General features: G+C 46.9%; 3 protein-coding genes across 6 annotated transcripts; 1 reads left to right on the top strand and 2 right to left on the bottom strand.

Annotated features, from left to right (window-relative positions):
- Positions 1 to 931: 931 nt before the first annotated feature.
- On the bottom strand, positions 932 to 13,528 carry IK (IK cytokine). The gene is made up of 20 exons (XM_035014304.1): positions 13,328 to 13,528; positions 12,726 to 12,792; positions 10,755 to 10,847; positions 10,205 to 10,264; positions 8,760 to 8,927; positions 8,490 to 8,604; positions 7,975 to 8,045; positions 7,832 to 7,878; positions 6,839 to 7,002; positions 5,450 to 5,558; positions 5,059 to 5,098; positions 4,679 to 4,898; positions 4,407 to 4,425; positions 3,652 to 3,730; positions 3,073 to 3,153; positions 2,753 to 2,810; positions 1,721 to 1,809; positions 1,411 to 1,519; positions 1,203 to 1,237; positions 932 to 1,114 (listed from the first exon to the last, which is right to left on the bottom strand). The coding sequence occupies exons 1-20, from the start codon at positions 13,341 to 13,343 to the stop codon at positions 1,087 to 1,089; spliced, it is 1,668 nt and encodes a 555-aa protein (XP_034870195.1). The 5' UTR covers positions 13,344 to 13,528; the 3' UTR covers positions 932 to 1,086.
- Positions 13,529 to 13,600: 72 nt separating this feature from the next.
- NDUFA2 (NADH:ubiquinone oxidoreductase subunit A2) lies at positions 13,601 to 15,767 on the top strand. The gene is made up of 3 exons (XM_035014308.1): positions 13,601 to 13,758; positions 13,881 to 13,987; positions 15,563 to 15,767. The coding sequence occupies exons 1-3, from the start codon at positions 13,658 to 13,660 to the stop codon at positions 15,652 to 15,654; spliced, it is 300 nt and encodes a 99-aa protein (XP_034870199.1). The 5' UTR covers positions 13,601 to 13,657; the 3' UTR covers positions 15,655 to 15,767.
- A 64-nt stretch (positions 15,768 to 15,831) lies between these two features.
- On the bottom strand, positions 15,832 to 21,591 carry TMCO6 (transmembrane and coiled-coil domains 6). 4 transcript variants are annotated; one of them, XM_035014305.1, is made up of 12 exons: positions 21,361 to 21,591; positions 21,063 to 21,175; positions 19,018 to 19,133; positions 18,731 to 18,914; positions 18,374 to 18,478; positions 18,112 to 18,197; positions 17,769 to 17,885; positions 17,454 to 17,565; positions 17,153 to 17,339; positions 16,904 to 16,998; positions 16,347 to 16,514; positions 15,832 to 16,100 (listed from the first exon to the last, which is right to left on the bottom strand). In XM_035014305.1, the coding sequence occupies exons 1-12, from the start codon at positions 21,443 to 21,445 to the stop codon at positions 15,987 to 15,989; spliced, it is 1,482 nt and encodes a 493-aa protein (XP_034870196.1). In that variant the 5' UTR covers positions 21,446 to 21,591; the 3' UTR covers positions 15,832 to 15,986. The 4 variants fall into 4 exon arrangements, 3 of the variants coding, with proteins under 3 accessions (XP_034870196.1, XP_034870198.1, XP_034870197.1); XR_004680891.1 differs by having other exon boundaries at positions 16,017 to 16,100; positions 16,184 to 16,514; positions 21,361 to 21,590; XM_035014307.1 differs by lacking the exons at positions 18,731 to 18,914; positions 21,361 to 21,591 and having other exon boundaries at positions 21,063 to 21,331.
- Positions 21,592 to 22,562: the final 971 nt, after the last annotated feature.

Genomic DNA, 22,562 nt, shown 5'->3' with positions numbered 1-22,562 from the left:
GGTGGTCTTCTAGCTTTCCTTGTATGTGCTGATCCCAGAGGTCTTAGGCTCAGGGCAGGCAATGGCAAAGGGATGATCCTTATGAGCACCAGACCAAAGTGCTGGCAATGAGCAGAGAGGAGGAAAAGGTTGGGGATGGAATGATTCAGAGGCCAGAGCCTTTGGCAAATATTTCAGGTGTTGAAGGGCACCAAACCCTGCAGGCTTAGCATAAGAATCCCCCCCAAGGGGGCGCCTGGGTGGCTCAGTTGGTTAAGCGACTGCCTTCGGCTCAGGTCATGATCCTGGAGTCCCTGGATCGAGTCCCGCATCGGGCTCCCTGCTCGGCGGGGAGTCTGCTTCTCCCTCTCCCACTCCCCCTGCTTGTGTTCCCTCTCTCGCTATGTCTTTCTCTGTCAAATAAATAAATAAAATCTTAAAAAAAAAAAAAAAAAGAATCCCCCCCAAGGCACTTCCCCAAGGTTATCCCTTCAGCCAAAGCAGCAGCAATTTGTGCTTAGAATTACTAAAGTGCTCAGGAGGGCATAAATCCATTTTTGTTCCCCAAGGGATTCTCATCAGCTGCCTTCACCTACAGCCTAGTCCTGTCCTGCACAACCTTGGGATCAGACTCGCAGCCCACTGGGTGGACCCTAATTCCCAGGGAATCTCTGTGCTAAAAGTGGGCCCCCAAATGGGCCTGAATGAGTGTGACATTTGAGACCAACCATCCTTGTGTTCCTCTATCTACCTCTTGCCCATCAGTGGGGTCATTACTTCCTTCTCCGCTAGGCGTCCTGGCTAGGATCCTTACTGTCTAGGAATCTAGAACCACAGCTCAAGGAAAGCTAACTTTCTGCATTGGGCATTTTACACAATCAGTGCAATTAGTAGCCCTCTTAGTGCTTCAGGGGCCCGGGAGGGAGAATGCTCAAACAGAGAAGACATGATGGTAGGTTAGCCAGATTTAATGGAACTAAATGATTATACAGTAACATTTTATATACATTCACAAAAAGAGACCTTGCAACTATTTGGGGAATTGTAGAAAGGAAGCACTGGTGAGCCCATCCTTGTGGGGAATATTTTTGGACTTGGAACTGGAGATTAGTATTTTGGTCTTTTCACTTCAACTCTGCAATGGAAGGAGAAGTGAGTCAGCATTAAGATCTATACTCTAAGCAATTCCCACAGTGCCCCAGAAGAAGAATGCTGATGCTCACCCATCAGCCTCCATCTTCTTCCTCTTCTCGATGATCTACGAAAAAGAACAGTTACACCCAATAGTTACGCTGTCAGTCTAAGATCACCTGAGGCACCAGGCTGACCTCTCTCCTACTTCCTTGGCTCTCCAACCCCCTGCCTGTTCCTGCATCCGTGTGCCAGGGTCTCCTCCCAGCTGAAGTCCACCCAAGAGGTGATCTCACTTACTGCACTAATCTTCTTCCACTGGCGATCAAGCTCTGCCTTATCATTGGTTTCCTTGAAGCGCCTGGTTTTCCGCCCTTCAGACATCTTGATGCCATACTGGAATGCAGCTCTGAGAAAAATAAAGGACAGTTGGGAGAAAGAAGGCAACAGAGGTTGCACAGCAGTACCAACATGTTTCCAGATGGCCCTGTGACTAAAGAACCTGTTCAGGAATGTCTCAGGCAGACTAAACCCTCTAACCTGGTGAAGGCTAGCCCACCCCATCATCATCCCTCTCCTCACTCCCTGGCCATATTTAGTACTGACTCACTTGGGCAAAGCCTCCTTGTTGTTCATATACTCGCTGTATTCCTCCTGGGTATCAAAGTCCCAGCGGCCTAAGGGTCCTTTCTTATTACCCTGTTGGAAGACAGAAAGGGGACACGGAAGGAAGAAATGTCATGGAAACAGAACTTTAGCCCTATTAAAGCCAGGTTCTCTCACAATCCTGTTTCATTATTCATAAATCCCACCCTGATAAATAATAATAAATGCTTACTATGTACTTAGTATGTACTGGGCATTGTTCTGAACACTAAACACATATTTAATTCTCTCAAATTCTATTAAAAGAGAACCGTATTCCTCTCCATTCTTCTGATAAGTAAACTGGGGCATTAGCAGTAAAATAAATTGGCAAGGTCATAAAACTAATAAATGGCAAAACCAGGGTTAAGCAAGTCTCCAAGATGGAATTAAACAAGGCTCAACCATTGCAGTAAAGAGAAACAAAAAAAAAGTAGATGAAATTTCTTCACCATTAATAGTGCTATGTGTCAGAGTTTTTGTTGTTATTGTTGTTGTTGTTTTAAGTAGGCTGCACACCCAGTATGGGGCCCAAAGCATCACTTGAACTCCTAACCCTGAGATCAAGACCTGAGCTGAAATCAAGAGTCTTTTGCTTAACTGACTGAGCCACCAGGTGCCTCAAGAGTATTTTTTTTTAAGACTAGAGAAGAATATTTCAATCCTGGCTAGAATAAAATTCAATTATTTTCTAAACACTGAAATTCCTTCTACCCTTTCTATTTATACAGTAAAGACCTGTTTACTGCCTACTATGGAAATCAAAGCCTGGCACTTTGTAGGAAATAAAAATAAATCTATTTTTGGCCTATCTCATTTCATTTTGTACAGACACTTTAAAAGTTAAGCTTCCCGTGACTCCACAATGCTGCTGCTCTTAGCAGCTGATGGAAGGTTAAGTCCCAGAAAATGAGACACAGATCTGTTGAGAGTGGGGAAGGGGTATGTGCCAAAGAGTAACTGCCAAGACTCCCCACCCATCCTTCCAACACCATACCTGGTCCATTTTGCTATAATCCACCTCCTCATCACTATCCACAGCCATGTCATCCATCCTAAGGAGAAGCAACAAATTAAACAGACGGTGCAGACCCAGACCCCTCCCTATGCTTTATCCAGAAACCTACCCAACTAAGATGCTATATGCCCAAAAATGACCGCCCCCCCACAACCCAAGCCCTCCCACTCAGAGCCTGAAAGAATAGTTCATCCAAGTAAGAAGTACCCCTCGGTCCCAGGTAATCAAATTTCCACTTCAGCCCCCTCCCCACAACTTGTTCTCCAATCATCCCAGCCTCCCTTAACAGTCTCACACACGTGGCTGGGTAACACTCGGCATAGCTGTTGGACATTCCAAAGAAGTCTCCCAGCTGCTTTTTGTCCTCTGGCTTCTTCAGCATATGCTATGTTAAAGAAAATAATTCTACCTATAGCAGAAAAGCTTCAAGAAGGAAGGGCCAAGGGGCGCCTGGGTGGCTCAGTCGTTAAGCATCTGCCTACGGCTCAGGTCATGATCCCGGGGTCCTGGAATGGAGCCCCACATCGGGCTCCCTGCTAGGCGGGAAGCCTGCTTCTCCCTCTCCCACTCCCCCTGCTTGTGTTCCCTCTCTCGCTGTGTCTCTCTCTCAAATAAATAAAATCTTTAAAAAAAAAAAAAAAAAGAAGAAGGAAGGGCCAAGGGCTAGAAGCCCCAAAATGAAAACTCTTAAGGACATGAATGGGTCCACTGAGAAATGGGAAAGTCATAATGATTGCATCCCTGACAAAATTCACTATAAAAGGCAAGAAGCGGGCTGGGGGCTGGGGGTTGTGGGGAAGCAGGGAGGTAGGTAGAATTAGAAAGAAAACAGGACAACAGTTTTCTAGAATCCAACAACATATTGAAATAAAGGATATGATTCAGTGCCTTCCCATCCAGCAGACCCAGCAAACTTTTCATTGATCGACTTGATCAACTCCTTAGCAGATCCAGGTCCTAAGGGAAAAGAGAACTCTGTTCAGACTGTGAAACAAGGAACTTACCTCTGCTCCCCACACATACTTCCAATCTGTTTTCATAAAATCCTTTTTTTAAGCAAAAGAAAACACTTTTAGCTAACAAAATTTTATTTAAATTCCAACTAATAACGAGCTATTCCAGGGCGCCTGGGTGGCTCAGTCGGTTGATCAGCCGGCTCTTGGTTTCCACTCAGGTCATGATCTTAAGGTCATAGGATCGAGCCCTGCGTCAGGCTCCAAGCTCAGTGGGAAATCTGCTTGATTTTCTCTCCCTCTCCCTCGGCTCCTCCCCCCACTCATGTGGGTGCGCACACACTCTCTCTTGAAAATAAATGAATCCTTAAATAATGAGCTACTTTGGTTGAGATGGGGTTATGTACAAAGAATGCGGCCAGTTTGACCTCCCTCATGTCTTCAGAACCCCACAGCTGGAGGAACTGTATCTAGCAGAGCAAATGCCCTGCCATTGCCCAGGAAGATGCAGTTAACTCCAGACTCATCTTCTTTCTATTCCATGGAGCAAGACATGGATCTTAATGAGAACTCAGGACCAGGAAGTCCCACAATCCCAACCTTTGCCAGCTCTGAGCTCTAGACAGCCTCTCAGCCCAAAACTGCCAGAGCGAATGCAAGATGTCTCACATATCACCCACCTTTGTCGACGTCCATGGGCTGGAAAGAAAACAGAAACTGAAGTGAGTATTGCCATGAGGGATCTGCACTCATCCCTCCCCTGCTTCACTGATCTGTGAATCAATTCCCTACCCACTTCTTGCCTCATTTCCAGGATGTTTCCCACCCTGGATTAGTTGACCCAGTTGCTGCTATGGAGCCCTGAGGCACCTATATAACAAACAAATCCTGTACCAGGCGGAGCAGGCAGAGATGGGCAGCTTCACCACTTTGTACGAGGGCCGTATCTTACCTCATCATCCACTTTCGGCTTCTCAAAGTAGCTGTGCCTCTTCTTCTCTTCCTCTCTCTCTCGGTCCCGCTCCCTCTCCCGATCTCGTTCTCGCTCCCGTTCTCTGTCACGGTCTCTCTCTCTCTCCCGATCACGTTCCCGTTCCCGGTATCTCTCCCGCTCCTTGTCCCGAGGAGTCTTGGTTGTGGATGGCACATAATCCCCAATGTCTTCAAATATACTAGAAAAACAGAGATCACTAGCTGCCAAAGTCATACACACTTCCATTTTCCCTGGCCATTTGTCCAGATTCTCACATCAGGACCTCCCCAAAATGCCAAAGACAAGAAACACAGAGCCCTTTCCTCACACAAAGCAGGTGACAGGGGTAGGATACATACTTCATGTCAGCCTCAGGGGGTTTCTTCTCTTCCATCTTCCCTAAAATATAAAAAGAACAGCGAAGAAAACATTCCTGAGTTGATTCCCTCTCAGCCTAACCATGCTCTCCAGCTCTGAATGACCATTTAAACATCTGTTTAGAAGGTGGGATAACAAAAGCTCCCCGTACTCTCCCTCCTCAAGCCTCAAAGCTGACCACTGCTTCCTGGATAGGTCAAGCAGACAGAACCTGGATGTAACCATCTCCTTATTAATGCTCCATTGCTCCCATTTTTTCTGCTCCCCAGGAGCCTCCCAATGTTCTAGACATAGGAGGCTCCAGAAAACCTTGGTTCCACCCTCAGATGCCCCTCCAGAGTTAAGGTTTCTCTTCCTAACCCTCCAGGTTACCTTTATCCTTCTTCTTGAGCTTCTTATTGCGGGTACCCTGCCGCAGGTAGGAAAGGATCTGGGTGAGCTTGCTGATTACGATGTCATTTGTGGTCAGTGTGGTCTGGGCCTGAAAACCCCAAGCAGCAAGGATATTATCCCACAGAGCAAGAATCTCTTCATTCATTCACTCACTCACTTAACCAACTGAAGGATAAATTACAATCAACTAGGTAAAAAACAGGGAAAGGAGGTATCATAGGACATTGCAGGCACACAGAATGACATATACAAAGGTCTGGATCAAAAGTGAATCTAGGGGCACCTGGGTGGCTTAGTCGGTTGGGCACCTGACTCTTGATTTCAGCTCAGGTCATGATCTTTTTTTTTTTTTTAAAGATTTTATTTATTTATTTGAGAGAGAGAGCATGAGCAGAGGGAGGGGCAGAGGGAGAAGCAGACTCCCTGCTGAGCAGTGAGCCCAATGTGGGACTCGATCCCAGGATCCTGGGATCACAACCCGTGCTGAAGGCAGACGCTTAACCGACTGAGCCACCCAGGTGCCCCTGAGGTCATGATCTAAAGATCATGAGATTGAGCCCCACGTTGGGCTCCACAATAGGCATGGAGCCTGCTCCAGACTCTCTCTCTCCCTCAGCCCCTCCCACCCCTGCTCATGCTCTCTCCCTCTCTCTTAAAAAAAAAAAAAAAAAAAAGAGGAAAAGAAAGAAAGTAAATCTAGCACATTCCAGATAGCTGGGATTCACTGGAGAACAAACAGGGAATCATGGTGAAAAAGTGGCTCAGAAGGCCAGAAGGTGCAGGGGCTCAGAGGCCACAACAAAGATTTTACTCTTTATCCTAATAATGAGAAATCATTGAAAGCTCCTCAGGTGTGGTGAGACAAAAATTCCCATGCTGAAAAGATCACACCGGCAATATGTAAAAATCACAATGGAAAGGAGGACAGGAAGATTGTGAGGGTTATGACTAAAGAGTACAGAGTTTTTTGTGGGGGGAGGTGGATGAAAATTTTTTTAAATTGTGTGATGGCTGCATAATTCTATGAATATACTGAAAGGCACTGAATTGTACATTTTCAAAAGGCAGATTATATGGCACATGAATTAAATCAATAAAACAATAAAATACTGCAAAGAAACCAGAGTGAAAGCGAGGAAACAAAACAGAAGCATCTCTTAATAGTTCCAGCAAGACATGATGGCTTCCATTGGAATGTTATTGACAGAGGTAGAGAAAAGTGAGTGGATTCAACTGAAATTTAGAAAGTAAAAAGTGGACAGGACTTAGTGATGGACTAAATGTGGTGGATGAGGCCCAGGGCAGAATGGAGGCTGATTCCCAGGTTTGAGGCCCACATGACAGGCTCTCGGGACTTGGATCACTTACCTCCATGGTGGGGCAATCCGCTTTGCTGCGGATAAGTGTGGTGGGGATGTCCGTGTCCGCATACTCATCATCCAGGTCTACCACATAGGCCATGCGGCCCGGCAGGAACAGCTCATTCCGTTCATACGCCTTGCTCCTAAAGAGCGTGCGGTAAACGTTGCGGCCTACAAAAAGAAGAGGAGCAAGCACAGCCACTGAGAAGCTTCTACAGTAACGGCTTCCATTTAGTAAGGGCTTACTCCCACACCAAATACTACTGCCTCAATCTTCACAAGAGCCCTGGAAGGTGCACATTATTATCTCCTTTTAACTGATCAGAATACTAAAGCTGAGAGTGAAGTGATTACCTGAAGTCATACAGCTATGACTGCTGTATGACTCCAATGCCTGAGCTCCTATCCACTCTTTTACATTGTCCTCTCAAGGGCGCTATGGGCCTCACACTGAATTAGGCCCTGTGGGGAAGAAGGATGAGGTTTAAGGGGATATTGACAATGATGGAAAAACCAGCTCGGCTACATGCTCAATATGAAAGGCATGTTGCATATACTATTTTTTGTTGCTCCAATAATCCCATGAGATGAATTAACACTATTTTTGAAAATAGACAAAGTCAGTTGCCTAATACCACATCCCTAGTGTGGTTTCATCACCAGGATTCAAACCGAGGTCTCTGACTACAAATTCTGAGCTTTTAATCACCAAACATCCTACCTCTTTTTAACACATAAGCTATAAGCTACCTTCCTTAATGCATAAGCCATAATCTGCAACAGCTTCCAACCTAACTGAGGAGACATTAATAACATACAGGAAGTGACTAAGTTCACATCTAAGTTCTGCTAGAGTATCCTAAGAGAACTAGCTAATCTGGGTGCAAGAAAGAGAGGAAAGCAGTTTGAGGGAAAGGGAAAGCATATTCTGCTCAAAGCATTAAATTCCCTACAATTCACCTAAAATGCACAACCACTAGTGTAGAAATTGTGTACTCACCCAAACGTGTCTTAAATTCAATTTTGTTCTCAGGATCCTCATCTTTCCTGAAAAGACAAAAAAAATTTTCTTTTTTGCCAAATGTGTTCCTACTTTAGGTCCCACTTTCCTGAACTCTCAAGCTTTCCCCGGTATTTACTTACTTGGTTTCCTTCTGGGGCTTTTCCATAAGTTCTTCCTCTTCTTTCTCTTTGCTGGCAATCTCAGCTCGTACCTAACAGGAAAGCACGTAGGATTTAGACATCTATTCGTTTCACATATGTTTACCTAACACCAATACACCACATTGTGCCAGGAACTAAGAACTCAATACTGAACAAGACAATATAGTCCTTGCCCTAATGGAGCTTACAGCAGAAGAGACAACAAACAAAATGTGATAATTATGATACGTGAAATAAAAGAGCTATGCAAGGGTAGAAGTGGGAAGTGACTACTGGGGTTTAATCATACCTGTGTCATCAGAGAAGGTTTCCCCGCAAAAATAAAATTGAGGCTGAGACTTAAAGGATGAGTAGCAATTAGTCCTAAACAAGAGCTACCATTAGCCCTTCTATGTCGTCTGGGCTGACAGCAATCTCCCTCTTTCACCTTGAAAGGCCCATACAAGAGGATTCAGCATTCTAGGATTACTCTCTACCTACCCACCACGGCTCACCTTTTGAAGCAGAGCAAAATCCAAGCCTTTCACCAAATGGGTGTGTTCCATGTCACCACCCAAGAATTTGGACTCCTGGATCAACTGTCTTCTCTTCTCTGCAGCTGATTTGTCCCTGTATAATGAAAGAAGCCACATCGGAATAGTCCTTTGTGAGTGCCAAGCTCAGCTTGGGCTCCAAAGTGGAGAAAGTGTTAGGAAGAATTCACACTGTGACTGTAGGACTCTGGGATGCTGAGGGAATCATGCCCTGGCTGCCTGGGTACTCACGCTTCAGCAGTGGGGCCCACAGCCCTGTAGTTAGCTGTGGTACTGATCAGCTCAGTTTCCTCATAATCTTTGTTGACGCCATCTCGCCGTTCCTTGGCACGGTCACGGTACTTCTCTGCTAGTTCTCTCTCTCTCTCAATTTCTTGTTGACGAAGCTTGGCATAATAACTGTGACCAGAGAAAAACAAATGCGTAAGGCTCACCAGCTGCTATCCCAAGGTCAGCAGAATTGTTCCTGCCTGTTTCATCCAACTGTCTGGTGAAAGCTCATATATATCCTCATAGAACTGCTGGCTACCTCCGGATAGTCCTCAAAATCAGAATTATAGCATCTTCCAGCTCACAGATATACTCTTTCAGTGCCACCTCAGGACATTCCATCTGTCACTTCAGAATTCTTTAATGCCACCCAACTCTGTATCACTGAGTCTCTAACAGGTATGAGACTTTTCTATAGGACAACCAGGAAGTTAACTAAATTTTTATCACCTTCTATATTTCAACTGAAAATCATTCCTGGGGCCCTGGGTGGCTCAGTCAGTTAAGCTCAGTCTGCCTTCAGCTCAGGTCATGATTCCAGGATCCTGGGATCGAGTCCTGAATTAGGCTCCCCGCTTGGTAGGGAGTCTGCTTCTCTCTCTGCCCCTCCCCCAAACTCATGCTCGAGCACGTTCTCGCGCTCTTGCTCTCTCTCTCTCTCGCAAAAATAAATAAAATCTTTAAAAAAAAAGAAAGAAAAAGAAAATCATTCCTTGTTGGTATTCCCCCAGAAGAGAGGAAGAGCAAAATACCAGCTCCAGAAATTTTAGTATTTTTTTTTTTTTTAAGATTTTATTTATTTGCGAGAGAGAGAATGAGAGACAGAGAGCACAAGAGGGAGGAGGGTCAGAGGGAGAAGCAGACTCCCCGCTGAGCAGGGAGCCCGACGCGGAACTCGATCCCGGGACTCCAGGATCATGACCTGAGCTGAAGGCAGTCGCTTAACCGACTGAGCCACCCAGGCGCCCGAAATTTTAGTATTTTATAAATAATCATGATGATGGTGATGGTGATAACGGCAGACAAGATTTACTGGGTGGTTACAGTATGCCAGGCACTGGTGCTAAGTGTTTACATGCACTATCACAGTTGATCCTCATGACAACCTGATAAAAGTTATAAAATCACTCTCTGTTCTACCCATGAGAATACTGGGGATTAGAAATGTTAGTCAATATGCCCACGGTTATCCAGCTAAGAACTGGTACAGATGAGATTAAAAATACTGCACACTGACTCCAAAGTCCTAAATTGCCACTCTGCCTGTCACTCCTCTCCCCTAAAGCAGAGAACCTCAAGATAATAAAGGAAAACCTCAATCTCCAGCTTCATAACTACTGGCCCCTACTCCTTTCAAAAGGACACTATCCATCTTACAATCCAACACTCCTCCATCCTTCCTTCACCTTTTCTTTTTTCTCCTTCGTGCAGCTGGGTCTTCATCCTCATTGTACTCCCTTGGCATCCTAGAAGAAAAAGAAATTCACTGATAGCAAAATACTGCCACAGCCCCAGAAACCCCCAACAACTGGCCTTGAGGACTGAAGAAAAGCCTAGAATATGAAACAAAGCAAAAGCTTTGACCATGCAGAGATCCAGATCTCCCTTTGTAGTTGACTGATTCTAAGCTTTAGAAAGCACCACAACCACCTAAAGCACTATTAAAATTCTATATCCCCCAATATTTACCTCAGTATCTGAGTCCCTAGAGCTGGAATGGACCCTGAAGAAATCTGCCCATTTAAGCATTAGCAGCAACTCTAGTAGTACAAGGGGTATGTGGAACATATTCTGAGATCTTAGCATGCCCTAGTCTTCACTGGAACTTCAATCTCCAGCAAGAGAGAATCAGAATCACAGGCTTCAAAAAAGAACTAGCCTTCCAGTTCCTACGACATCTAGTTCAGTAATTTTCTGAAGGAGATGGGAGACAGGCCGGAACACCCCAGAACTTACTCATGGTGACGTGACTTAGAGGGCGGTGCAGAGGTGGGTGCAGCCCTTGGGGTCATGAGAAGTTTCCTGAAGTCTTCATTGGTGAGTTTTGATCTAGAAGGCAAAGATTTTAAAAATTAGTACCCAGTAAGAATTGGAAAAGGAATACGTAAAAAACATGGTTAACTTTACCAGAAATCGGGAAAATACAAATTAAAACAAATCATGCCACTTTTAATGCATCAAAGTGTTGACTATTATAAAATCTGATAAATCAAGTATGTGTGAGAATCTGTAAAGTGAATATTCCACCTAAGGGAACATAAGTCAGTATAGCCAATGTGAAGGCAATTTGGCTATATCAAAATTTAAGTGCATATATCCTATGACCTAGCAACTCCATTCATCTATATTTAGCTTTGTTAATTACTGTAAGTGTATAAAAAGCATGTAAAAACGGTTCAATTTCAGCTTATCTTTTTTAAGATTTTATTTACTTATTTGACAGAGAGAGAGAGAGTGCACAAGCAGGAAGAGCAGCAGACAGAGGGACAGGGAGAAGCAGGCTCTCCACTGAGCAAAGAGCCCAACGTGGGGCTTGATCCCAGGACCCTAGGATCATGACCTGAGCCAAAGGCAGATGCCTAACTGACTGAGCCACCCAGGCACCCCTCAATTTCAGCTTTGAAAGTAATAAAAATTTGGAAACAACCTAAATGTCCATTAACTAGAGACTAGATTGTGACAGTGTTTCCCAAATGTGTGGCAGACAGCAATGATGGTACAAGAGATAATTTTAAGCAATACAGTGACAAAGACTCACTCTTTGACCTAACTTTAGTCAGGCCCCTTTGAGCCCTCTTCTGACTGAGTCTCTTCCTTGGCCTGCTGTGCCCAGTTTTAGCAAAGAATCCCGCTAAGTGTTCCAAGGAAGACACTGTTCAAGATTACTGTAATAGGAATAGAGACTACTGCAAAAGGGAAGAAGGATTGAAACTCAACTCTGAAAACAAACTGGGACAACTGGGGATTTATAAAAAAAATTACTAAGAGGAACCTGGTTAGCCATCAAGGGTGGGGAAAAAGGAGCTTGACTGATCTACTTGATTATTTAAGGGGACTCTCCATAAAATGGCTTAGGAGCATTCTTTGCTAAAACTGAACCCAACAGGCCTAGTGAAAAATGGACCCCAGAGAAGCCCGATTAAAGTCTAATCAAGGAAGAGGTCCTTGGGGTACCTGGGTGACTCAGTCAGTTGAGTGTCTGACTCTTGGTTTTGGCTCAGGTGGTGATCTCCAGGTCCAGAGATCAAGGTGCAGCACATCAAGCCTGCACCAGGCTCCTCTCAGTGGGGAGTCTACTTCCCCTCTCTCTCTGCCCCTCCCCACTGCTCACACACTCTTAACTTCTCTCTCTCTCTGAAATAAATATTAAAAAAAAAAAAAAAAAAGGAGGGAGTCCTTGCCCTACCATGAAAATAATCTCCAAGACAATGAGTGGGGAAAATAAGCAAGTGACAAAACGATATAAGTATATAATACAATGCCATTTAATTTTAATACTTCAACTTACAAAATAATCACATATCTTCCTCAGACATACGTGTATGTATATAAATGGATTTTTTAAAAAGTAGGGAAAAAAGACACATGTAAAGAAGGAACAGTGGTTACCTCTAAGAAAGGGACTGGAATTGGGGATGTTATCAAAAAAGAACATTACCCTTACTTCTACTTTAATTTTCTACAAGAATCAGTTCCTGTATCATGTATAATTAAACATTAAAAACTAGCACCCTCCCATCCAGAACTTCCCCTCTAATACTCTTATGCAGTTGACCTAATCCAGCTAAAGTTTAGAGATAAAGGTGCAAGGGGTACAATTTTTTTTCACCATCCTTGTTGACAAGACATTTAGAATTCCTTCACCATTCCCACACCACTCTATTCATCTCCCAGTTCATGCCCGTAGTCCTACACTGAAATACTCACTGGTGGAAGGAGTGAGGATCATCCACATCGTGGCCATCTGGAGCCAAAGGGTTGGAGAAAGGCTCGCCTTAAAAAAAAAAAAGAATTGGCATTAATTTAATCAATCTCTTCCGTGTCAGTTCCTGTGCAAAAGTTGGGACTATATTAGCGAACAATACTGACGTTTTCACGTCAAACTACTCATATTCTAGTGACAAGGCAGAAACAGCGACAGTGACCGTACAAAGTAATAAGTGCCCAAGTGAAAAAATACAAGGAGCTGTTGGTGCAGAGAGGGGGACCCTAAACCGGCGCTGGAGGATCAGCAAATACTTCCGGAAAATGACATCCAAGATACTGGGAGGAAGATAAACTGGCGCAACCCAAGATTAAGTGCTGGCGGTAAGGGGGAGTTCACAGACAAAACACACGCGGCGTCACTTGGGGCAAGAACAAAGCTTAGAGACAATGGTCCGGAGCTGCCCGGCTTCATTCGAGACCAAATGGCTTCGCCAGATTAAGGCATCACACCACCCACACAGAGCTTAAACTCTGAAGCAAAAACAACGCGCCAAGTGTCCCAAGTCCTGCAGATAATAAAGGACAAATGACCCGGGCCTTACTGTCTCGCTCTGGCATTTTGTCTGCGGTGTTTCAACGCCCGCAGGGACTGACGCTCCAAAGACAACACAGCCGAGACAAGATTTTTCCCACGATGCACCTCAGGAACAAGCCCACAGTGCTTTGCGCTCCGTAGCCAATCGGCTACCGCCCGCTCACGGAGAAAAGAAAAAAAAAAGGACCGCTCCCTCTGCAATGCTTTTAAGGCATTGGCTAAACTTTACCCCGCCCCTTCACGTCATCCAACTATCGCGGGAACGGGGGGGCCGCGATTGGTCGGCTTGGAGAATTTGGCCGGAAGTCCTGGGGCGGGGAGTAAGACACCAGCGGAGATGGCGGCTGCCGCAGTGAGTCGCGGGATCGGGGCCAAATTTGGCCTACGTGAGATTCGCGTCCACTTGTGCCAGCGCTCGCCCGGCAGCCAGGGCGTCAGGTGAGGCGCAAGGTGGTAGGGCCGGTAGGCTTCAGGGTGCCCAGGTCATGACCTCTGCCTCCCGGGTGTTTGGGGAGGCCGGCGCGTAGACAGCACGCACGGCTTTCTCTCCCGCCCCATAGGGAATTCATCGAGAAACACTATGTGGAGCTGAAGAAGGCGAACCCTGGCCTGCCCATCCTAATCCGCGAGTGTTCTGATGTGCAGCCCAAACTCTGGGCCCGCTACGGTGAGCGGGGAAGCGGGCGGTCTGGGACCCCAGTAGGAAAACAAGGGTTGGAGGAGAGAAAGGGCCATCCAGGATCACACAGAAACCTGTAGGGAGACTGGAACTCGGACTTCGGCCTTGCTGTGGACGTTGTTTCGGATAAACTTACATTCGCGGGGTTATAGAATGCTGGTGTCTCGAGTAATACCCATGTGCGTAGGGACCAGGAGCTGTCGGTTTCATAATTCAGAACAGGGTTCAGATGGGAAAGAGATGCTCGTCAATTCCCATCGAAGTGGGTCCTTACACATGACATGTGGGTAGTGCCATTTCAGGTAGTGTGAGAATTTTCAATAATACAAGCATATGATAATGACTGTTGAGCACTTAATGCTAAGATCTGCGTTGAGTACTTCCTTGCCTACATCTCATTTAATCTTCATTAATTATATGAGGGGGTGGATTCTTTGTTTTCTCATAGTAAAGGTTAGAAAGGTGAATCAAAAATTTTATGGAACAGGGGCACGGGCTAGTTCAATCAGTAGAGCATACAACTCTTGATCTCCCGGTCATGAGTTCAAGCCCCATGTTGGGCATAGAGCTTACCAAAAAAAAATTTTTTTATGGAACATACCTAAGATTATGTAGTAGGATACAACAGGGTTTAGCCTTTACACCTGTCTCCCCTTTCTAGGATGCACTTCTACCAGATTTTCATGGCTACCTGGTTAGAATTCACCTTGTTGTTATTCAGGTCTGAAATCATATAGCACCTCCTTAATAAGGCATTCCCTGGCAAATTATGTAACATTGCGCTTAGCTCCATTTTATCATATTCTCTAAGTTTACCATAATCTGAAAATTATGGTCATGTTGCTTGACACATAGACCTTCCTCTAGAAATGTCGGGGCAGGGAGAAAATAAGTCGTATCTGGGCGCCCGGGTGGCTCAGTTGGTTAAGCCACAGCCTTCCGCTCAGGTCATGATCCTGGAATCCCAGGATCGAGTCCCGCATTGGGCTCCCTGCTCGGCAGGGAGTCTGCTTCTCCCTCTGACCCTACCCCTTCTTGTGCTCTCTCTCAAATAAATAAATAAAATAAAATCTTAAAAAAAAAAAAAAAGTCATACCTAAGGTAGACTGGTTCTAACAGTGGATAGCTGCAGTATGCATTAAAAATTGTTTGGAGGAGGAAAAAAGCCAGTAGACTAGAGGAGGAGATGGACACAAATTACTTTAGTGTATTATACTAGAACTATAGAAGCCACAGAATTGGCACCCAGCCAAGGCTAGGCCCATGCAAAGCACTGTTCGTAGTGGCTAATAATAAATACCTTACCAGGCCCCTAAAAACTCTCTGAAACATCTTCCTTCCCATCGTGACCACCCAGAATAAGCCAAAATTCTAGTTGGACCTGGGCTCCCTAGATGTGTTTGAGAACCCCTGGATAAATTCTAGGTATCCCAAATACACCTTGGTCATATTTCTATACTACTTTTCTCATCCTAACAAGACTGTAATTTGAAGACAAGACCTTTTATTAATATTTTGGTAGCCCCACATACGAGATATTTAGTCACCTTTCTCTCTCCTCAGCATTTGGCCAAGAGAAGAATGTCTCTTTGAACAACTTCAGTGCTGATCAGGTAACCAGAGCTGTGGAGAATGTGCTAAGTGGCAAAGCCTGAAGCCTCCACTATTGTTACGAGCAACAGCCCCACAGCTTGGGCTCTGTAGGACTGAGTACAATGTGAAAAAAGTGTTCTTCTGTTCTTTATAAAGCTTGTGCCGAAAAATGCCATCTCTGGATGTTCTTGTCCTCATTTTACCCTCCACCCCATCGTGCAACCACTGAGGCAAAGCAGTATAATACAAAAATAAAACTTTATTCTGTCCCCAACATAGGAGCAGAGAGCATGAAATGTCATGGCTCTAAATCCTCAAAAGGGGATCCAGGAGCAAGGAAGTTGAGGGGGTGGGGGGAGGTGATGAGTTGAATGAGTGGCATCGAGAAGCCAGGTCACCTGTGAAGAGCTGTCTTCTGGAGAGCATGCACACGATCCTGGAGCTGTGCCTCCTCCTGATGCTTTTCTAGGACCTGCAGCCCTGATTGCTGCAGAAACGCCTCCACAGCCTGAGGGCAGGAAAGAAAAGGACTCAACACTTGGGTCCCTGTAACCCAACACTTGATTCCCACAGCCTTACAGGTTAGCCCACCTCTATTCAGAAGAGTGCCTTCCCAACAAGAGGCAGGAATTTCTGACCTGGAGTCCACATAGGCTTGCCAGGCCCAGAGAAGTGACTATAGATAGGATGGGAAGGAAAGGGGCCATGGTGAGACTAGAGGCCTCAGAACAGGGGTACCAGGGCCAAAACTCACCTCTGGCCGATAGAGGAACAGCAGTTGCAGCAGCTCTAAACTCTGGCCTACTACTTCAGTATCAGAGGAGGCTAGCATGCCCATCAAGCAGGGGAGCAAGGGCCCTGGCCACAGATGTTGGCAGTAAGCAGGACCCTTCTCAGCCACATTGCACAGAACTGTGAGCACCTGCAGAGAGACATGTATACAGTCCCCACAAAGGATGAAAACTGAAGACTAATGATAGAGCTAAAATATATGGACTGCTGATCAAATGGTCAGGTACGGTGCCAAACACTTAATGCATGTTTTGTAATTCCACAGCTGCCCTCGGGTAGCACTGCTATTCTCAAATTATACATGAGGAAACTAAAGTTCAAGGTGATAAGCTGATCTGCCCAAGGTTAGTAACTAGTAAAACAGTTAGGGATTCACACCTAGACTGGTCTGGCCCTGAAGCCATCCATACCACACCACCTGCCACTCCTCAGGTAAGGGTACTTCTGAGTGCAAAGGCCTGCTCCCAGTGTTTTTACTTTGGCCATCAGATCCTGGACTTAGGTGACCCCAATACCTACCAATACGCTCACCACATTAGAAACTGGCAGCAACTGCAAGAGGGGCTCGATCAGATCCATGGAGAGCAAGGAGGTACAGAAACTAGAACTATTCGCTGGAAGGGAAAATGTGAGGATGAAGTCCCTCAAACGGGCCTGAACCTGCACCCCCCCACCACCCCGGCCCCAATCCTACCCACCTCAGCCCAGGCAGTGAGGAAGCATACCCAGAATTTAAAGGTCTAGGCCTAGGCACATTATGGTACGTACCAGTGAGGTTGTTAAGGAGCCAGAGGCCCTCAGGTAGTAGGCTGGGCTGTTTCTGAAGGAAGAACTGCAGAAGGATAAATAAGGCCGCCACAACACGCTCATCGTCAAGCTGATTTGGCCCTCCCCCAACCTCCACTGCTGCTTCTGTTAGCAAGTTGCTTAGACACCGAAGCACAGGGCATGCCAGCTGCAAAGACAAGTTGGGAGTACAGTGTAAGGAGGAAGGGGTTACCTACGTACTGGAGGAGGTGCAAAGTAAGAAGAAAGGTAGCCCAGATCTTGACCTGTCCTCTTCACCTACCAACTCCAGTCCTGCATCCTCAGTTCTCTGGACAGCCGCAGCCACATCCAACAGCAGCAGCCCCAGAGTGGACAGACCCCCATGGTGGATAAGCAGGGCATTGTTGACCTGGCTAGGCAATAAAAAGGAAGTAGTCACTACTCAGTCAACTCCACCTTTAGGATGGCAAATGGCCTAGATTGCTGGGTTTCCTGGGATCCAAGCAGAGAAGAAGGAAGAAAACTCTGCAATTCTAGAAACCGAAGTTCAAAAACCCATGTCTAGAAGGGAGCCCCAGGGCAAGTCTGTGGCACTTTTGCAAATGGTCTGTGTTACCTGCAGATGATGTAGTGCAGGCACCAGGCAAACTCCACAGCGACCCCAAGGTTCAGCTTTGGGCCAGGTTGCAACAGTCGCAGGATATGCTGGGGGAGAATGGAGCCCAAGACAGAGCTGCCAACAGGAGAGTTGTGAGTTGGAACCACAGAAGGCAAGATGTCAGTCATTCTTCCCAAACCCTAACAGCAGCTGGGAAAGTATCCAAATCCAAAGCTCTTCCCAGCCAGACACATCGAGCCAAAATGTGCAAGTTTTGGAAACAAAACTCAATCAGGTGTCCAGCGGCTACATCAACAAGTAGGTCACACCTGCCTCCACATCTGCAGACAGTTTTACTTACGGGATGATCATCTCTGGAGCTTCCTTAGCCTGAAGGAGCTGGGACAAGGCATATCCAAGGGCTTCCAGCACAGTCAGATGGGGAGACTAGAAGTAGACAGGATAGAGATCTGACTCTGGAAGCTGGGTCATAAGATTTCCTGTGACTTTCAACCCCTTAGCACAGGGCAGAGGCTGGAGCTGCCTAAACAAAGCAGGGGGGCCATGTAGAGAGAAGACAGGGGAGGGCTGCCCAAGGAGGGAGAAAATGGATGGGTGCTCACCTGGATGCAGGCAGCCAAAGCTGGAACAATGCCCTGTGGCAGGAGCTGCCTTCTCACAGCCTCACTCTCCACAATCAGGTTACCCAGTGTATACAGACAGAGCTCCTGAGAGTGGGACAACAAAAGCACGGGGCATGGCCTGTCTCAGGCTAGCGTGGGGGTGGGAGTGCAGAGGATGAATAGTCTTGCCCTTGAGGCTCTGGGCAAAAGGGAGTGGAAGATGATGGGCATATGTATGGCTATGGACATCAGGGGAAACAAATTTTCTTCTTCCCCCTATGTGCCAGCTCAAACTAGACCCAAAAGCACAATATTTAAATCCAAGCCAAAAACAAGGTAGGAAGGGGCAGGGCTTACTATAAAGTCTGAGCTGTGACCGGAGAGGTAGGTGAGAAGGTATGAAGTGGCTGGCAGGCAGGCCTCAGCCACCGCAGACTGCTCAGAATGAGAGAGCTCATGAAGGCACCGAGCGGCCTCTAGCTGCAACAGGGCTTGGCTGCTGGTCAGAAGCCCGACCAAGGTCCGAATGCTGCCCTCCAGCCTACATGAGTGAGTACCAGAGCCCTGCTCAGCCTCTGGCCCATCCCCTCCACACTCCTGTCCATCCCTCAGAGGCCCAGGCCCCACTCACCACCCATACTGACCAGATGAAGGTCTGCTGCGTCTCAGGGTGCTGCAAGCCTCGACGAAGGCTGACCAGAGCCCTCTCTCTCTCCTTTTCCTCTGTCCCTCGTTGCGCTAACCGGAGGAACTGTTGGATCTGGAGTGCAGGGCAGGGAGAGGAGCAATGGCAACACAAAGTTGCCAGAAAGCAAGTGTGAGTCCTACTCTGCCCACTTCACCTGTGAGCACTCTAATGTTCCACCATCCCTAGAACTTGTCATTCACGCTAATATGGCTAATAAGCATCAATCTTGCAGTAGAGTAGACAGAAGAGGGAATCAGAACTGGGTTTAATACCAGCCCTGCCACTTACAAGGAACCTAAACCTCAGTTTTTCACCTGAAAAATGGGAATAACGTATTTCCTGCCTTCTTAGAGTTATTTCAAGGGTAACATTTAAATCTTTCAGTCTGGCACAACCTACTCCTCTAGCCATTCTCCCCATGCAACCTATACTCCCAACACCACGCAGCAAAACATGACTTGTCTTTTAATGCTTCCAAGCTTTTGCACAATCTATTCCTTCTGCCTGGGATACCCTCCCCACGTCCTCCGCTCCCTTCAGATTTCTGTTCCTGTTACCGCCTTTGGGAAGTAAGTTCTTTCTGGTTTCCTTTCAGACTTAGGGGTTCCTATTGTGCCTCATGTTTCCTTCATGACAGGTGGTAAGCATGCCTGTCTTCTTCATTGGGCTGCTGCAAGTACCACACAGAAAGGGACTCTCATCTTTGTGTACCTCAGACCCCAGCACAGTGTCTTGGCATAAAGCAAGCACACAATGAACCAATGAACCAATGGTATAACCTAGGCATGAGTGCTTCTGTAAACAACATATGTAAACATAGACATTATAAACAAAGGGGATGCCCAATGCTTGCTGAATGAATAAATCAGCTAAAACTAATCATGCCATTCACTTATTCAATAAATAATGACCATCTACTATATGTCAGATACTATAGGGCATCTGAGTTTTCAATGACAACAAAGAAGATAGGGTCTAGATTCCCATGGATTTAAAGTCTAGTTGGAGAAACGATAAACAAGCAAACAATCAGTATGATTAATATTCTGCAAACAGGCTGTCAAGACAATACTAAAAGGGACCCACTTTTAGATGTAGCAAATGTAAAGGCCTTGAGACAGGAAAGAGCCTAGTATATTCTTTCAAGAACTGAAAAGGGAGAATTTTGGCTAAGATGAGTAAACTGGCAAGGTTGGAGCTAGGCAAACGTTAGACCATTCATCTAGGAAGGAAGGATTTTGAATTTTTATTTAAGATTTATGTATTTTTAAGATTTTATTTGAGAGAGAGAGAAATAGCACAAGAAGGGGGTGTAGCAGAGGGATAGGGAGAAGCAGGCTCCCCGCTGAGCAGGGAGCCCGATATGGGACCTGATCCCAGGACCATGGGATCACAACCCCAGCCCAAGGCAGACGTCTAACTGACTGAGCCACCCAGGTGCCCCAAAGATTTATTTATTTTAGAGAGAAAGAGAGAGAGCTCACACAGAGGAGAGGGACAGAAGGAGAGGGAGAGAATCTCAAGGAGACTCCATGCTGACCACGGAGCCCAACGAGGGGCTGGATCTCACCACCCGGAGATCATGACCTGAGCCAAACCCAAGAATCAGACCCTTAACCAAGCCACCCAGGCGCCCCAGATTTTGGATTTTTAAGAGACATCTGACTGATGTATGGAGAATGAACTTGAAGGCGGCAAGCAAGATGCAAATGACCTGTTAGAAGGCTACTGTGAGTACACGGAGAAGAGGATAGTGGTAGCTGCGATGTTCTCCATCGTAAAGGCGCCAGAGCTCTTTAGGAGGTGAAAAAAGGGCTAGGACCTGATGTATTGATGTGGGGATGAGGGACAGAGTTCTCGAGGGTGATTTCCCAGTTTCTGGCTTCGCCCACTGGATGGATGGAGGTATTGAAGGGGCCGCGTTCAGGTTTGGCGCCGAGCTCAAAAGGAATTTGGCGCCAGTCGGCGTAGAACAACTCACCGAGCACCCGGTCACCTCACCTCAGCTTCCCCGAGGATCTTGGCCACACATCCCCCTTCGACTTCCTCCAGGACGTCGTCTCTCAGCAGCCTCTTACTGACCAGCTGCTGCTCCCTCCGCGCCTTCCGCAGTGCTGGGGGCAAAGGAGCCGGCTGAACGTAGGAGGGGCATCTAGCACCTTGAATCCCGTCTGCCACCCGCGGGCCTCCTCATCCTATCCCCGACCGCCATGCCACCCGCCATACCACCCACTCCACGGTAGTGGAGGAGCTACGGTGCTCCCGCCGGCATCTTCCCGTCTCCCTTGCCCTCCCGCACCTGCCTCCCGCTCCCGCCGGCGGCACCGTAGCTCCTCCACTACACAGCCCACCGGCCTGAGGCGGCCCTGCCGTCCGCTCCACATGGTGGAGCGGGAGAAAACTCGCCAGGAGCCCAGAGCGAGGAAGCCGGTCCCTGAGCCTAGAAGGCGGCACGGACCGCGCAGCCGCAGCGCAGGGCGGAAAAGGAGGTGCGAGTGGGCGGAGCACAGTGCAAAATGAAGGCGGGCGGACCGAGGGAGGGGCGGGGCGAAGGGAGAGTAGAATGGGGTGGGGCAAGGGCCGGAGGGGCGGGGCAAGGGCAGGGACTGGCGGGCCGGGCAAGGGCAGGGAGGGGCGGGGCGAAAGCTAGAGGCTGGGTAGGACCTGGGCAACGGAGAGCCTGGGTCGCAGCGCCCACTTTGCTTCTGATTGGTATTTCTCCTTTCCAATTCTTTCTCTTTCCCGATTCCAGGAAAGAAACTCCACCTCGATCCGGACTGCCAGTGCGTCACCTTCCGTTCAACAAATACAACCTCCCCACACCTAACACACCCTAGACGAACATTAAAAAACTACCCCGAGTTCTAAAAAAAAAAAAAAACAAAACAAAACTACCCCGAGTTCTAGGAAGATTTCACCAAAAACTCAGCTCCCACTGATGAACGCTGGATTTGCATTACCTTATTGAATGTTCTACGTAACGACAATTATCCCCATTATGCGCGTATGAAGAAAATGAGACAAATATAATTATTTCACTGTCCTGCATAAAAGTGAATCGCATTATTTTGGGGATAAAGTAATTCTTAAACCAAATTTTGAGCACCACTAACTACTACGTACTGGGGAAACACTGGTGAACTAAAAAACCATGTCCCTCACCCTGGAAATCCGAATTGTGGCAAAGTAAGCTTTACATGGTCTAATCCCTGCATAACTCTCCAGTCTTCACTGGAAGGGCACCTCGCCTTATTCATCTCTCCTGGGATCTTCTCTTTGTTCCCTAAACAAGCCCTCCTTTTTTCCTCCTCCAGGCTTTTGGCCAGGCTGTTGCCCTGTCTAGAGCCCTGTCTCTGACTGACCCCCCCCCCCCACCCAACCAGCACCCTTCCCTTAATTAAAACCACCATCGAGATCTCAATTCCAATGTCCCCTACTCAGAACTACTGGACCTATGTCCCTGTCATGAGAGCCTATAGCACCATATACTTCATAACCATT

This window comes from Mirounga leonina, unplaced genomic scaffold, assembly GCF_011800145.1.
Source record: "Mirounga leonina isolate KUSES-001 unplaced genomic scaffold, KU_Mleo_1.0 Mir_168, whole genome shotgun sequence".
Taxonomy (NCBI): Eukaryota; Metazoa; Chordata; class Mammalia; order Carnivora; family Phocidae; genus Mirounga; species Mirounga leonina.
This window is presented reverse-complemented; position numbering and strand designations above follow the sequence as displayed.

Coding starts and splice junctions, on each gene's coding strand:
- IK (XM_035014304.1), bottom strand. Junction 3,154..3,651: donor GGATGGGAAGGCACTGAATC/ATATCCTTTATT, acceptor AACATAGCATAT/GCTGAAGAAGCCAGAGGACA. Junction 1,115..1,202: donor AAGAAGATGGAGGCTGATGG/GTGAGCATCAGC, acceptor CTTCCATTGCAG/AGTTGAAGTGAAAAGACCAA.
- NDUFA2 (XM_035014308.1), top strand. CDS start 13,658: ATGGCGGCTGCCGCAGTGAGTCGCGGGATCGGGGCCAAATTTGGCCTA. Junction 13,759..13,880: donor CCCGGCAGCCAGGGCGTCAG/GTGAGGCGCAAG, acceptor CCCGCCCCATAG/GGAATTCATCGAGAAACACT. Junction 13,988..15,562: donor CAAACTCTGGGCCCGCTACG/GTGAGCGGGGAA, acceptor CTCTCTCCTCAG/CATTTGGCCAAGAGAAGAAT.
- TMCO6 (XM_035014305.1), bottom strand. CDS start 21,445: ATGTGGAGCGGACGGCAGGGCCGCCTCAGGCCGGTGGGCTGTGTAGTG. Junction 21,176..21,360: donor CCGGCGGGAGCGGGAGGCAG/GTGCGGGAGGGC, acceptor CTTTGCCCCCAG/CACTGCGGAAGGCGCGGAGG. Junction 17,886..18,111: donor GCTCCAGAGATGATCATCCC/GTAAGTAAAACT, acceptor TCCTGTTGGCAG/CTCTGTCTTGGGCTCCATTC.